Source organism: Penaeus chinensis, chromosome 28 (assembly GCF_019202785.1).
Source record: "Penaeus chinensis breed Huanghai No. 1 chromosome 28, ASM1920278v2, whole genome shotgun sequence".
Classification (NCBI taxonomy): Eukaryota; Metazoa; Arthropoda; class Malacostraca; order Decapoda; family Penaeidae; genus Penaeus; species Penaeus chinensis.
Genome location: NC_061846.1, coordinates 9,851,735 through 9,852,853, shown reverse-complemented (window position 1 = coordinate 9,852,853; position 1,119 = coordinate 9,851,735). Strand labels below are relative to the sequence as shown.

The following is a 1,119-nucleotide window of genomic DNA, read 5'->3' as shown; positions in this document are numbered from 1 at the left end:
GAACCCATGTGGCCGCTATCCATAAATGGGTTCAACATTTTGCTGATTAACAGCTCGCGTTCTCAAAAGTAAATTCACAAACACTTCACTTCTCGCACTGAACTGTTTCACTGGTGCACTCCGTATTGTACGCGCTCAAGCGTGCGACTGACTCCGCCTGAGCGAAGCGACACCCAACATCCACCACAACACCTGAGCTTCGTGTGAACACTCCACGATTCATCATTAAGGCTATAGCGGGGAGGCTCGCTGAGCGCCGCGGGGGGTCTCGCCAGCCCACTGGTGCGCGCAGCGGGGCTCAACACTCTGGGCTCCCATTGGCTCGCGGCAGGAGACTCGGCTCCGCCCCCGGTTCCGCCCCTCGCGCTTAGCGGCTCCCATTGGCTAAAGGCAATTAATGGGCTCCTCCCATGGGAATTCTACCCACTCACCTTTCAGAGACGCCAAGAAAGGGAGGAGTAAGGCCGACCCGGGGAGGCGGAGCTAAGGGTGAGCTCCTGTAGAGCATCTCAGTAGGCTCCCACCCAGGGTACGAGATAGCATAGGCCCATTCAGACGTGATCTTACACGATTTAAACTCGTATCTATGATGTAAGAACCACAAGCACGAAAAATATTTAAGACATTAAAGCATATAAGCAAAAGCAAGCGTTTTCTTTCCTTCAGTAGCCAGTCCAGACCCCAGGACTCATGGTTGAGGCGCTGGTGTGTGTGGCTGCAAGACCCAGGGGGCTGGTGACCCCCGCCATGTGACACGGGAGGGGCACGGCGACAACATGGCAGCCCCGCGGGGCACATCACACACGCTACATTGTCAGCGGCGCCACCCACGACACCGCCTCGAATTACACACATGCCCAACTTGCCCATTGCTGTCGGTGCCCTGCAATGGAGCGTGGCGCGACCCCCTCCCAGGCGCGACCCAGGGTTTGGGAGCTTCCACCAGGGTATCAGCAGGCACCCCTAGGGAGTGCCAACACGGGGCTATTATCCGTGGCACAACACGGTGTCCAACCAGCTTCCTGCGGTGCCTCGTGGTATTCCTGTGGCGCTCTCCGCCCCCGCCCGGCAGCTCACACGCGCCGACACACTGCTGGTCCTGGGGCGCCGCGGCCACCT

General features: G+C 58.9%; 1 protein-coding gene across 1 annotated transcript in view; it reads right to left on the bottom strand.

Moving 5' to 3' along the window:
• LOC125040254 (zinc finger protein ZIC 4-like) overlaps nt 1-191 on the bottom strand; it is a 31,732-nt gene extending 31,541 nt beyond the window's left edge. The window contains exon 1 of the mRNA XM_047634810.1: nt 1-191. This exon is cut by the window's left edge and continues 767 nt beyond it. Coding sequence (XP_047490766.1) covers nt 1-38 — 38 coding nt within the window. The 5' untranslated portion in view covers nt 39-191.
• Nucleotides 192-1,119: the final 928 nt, after the last annotated feature.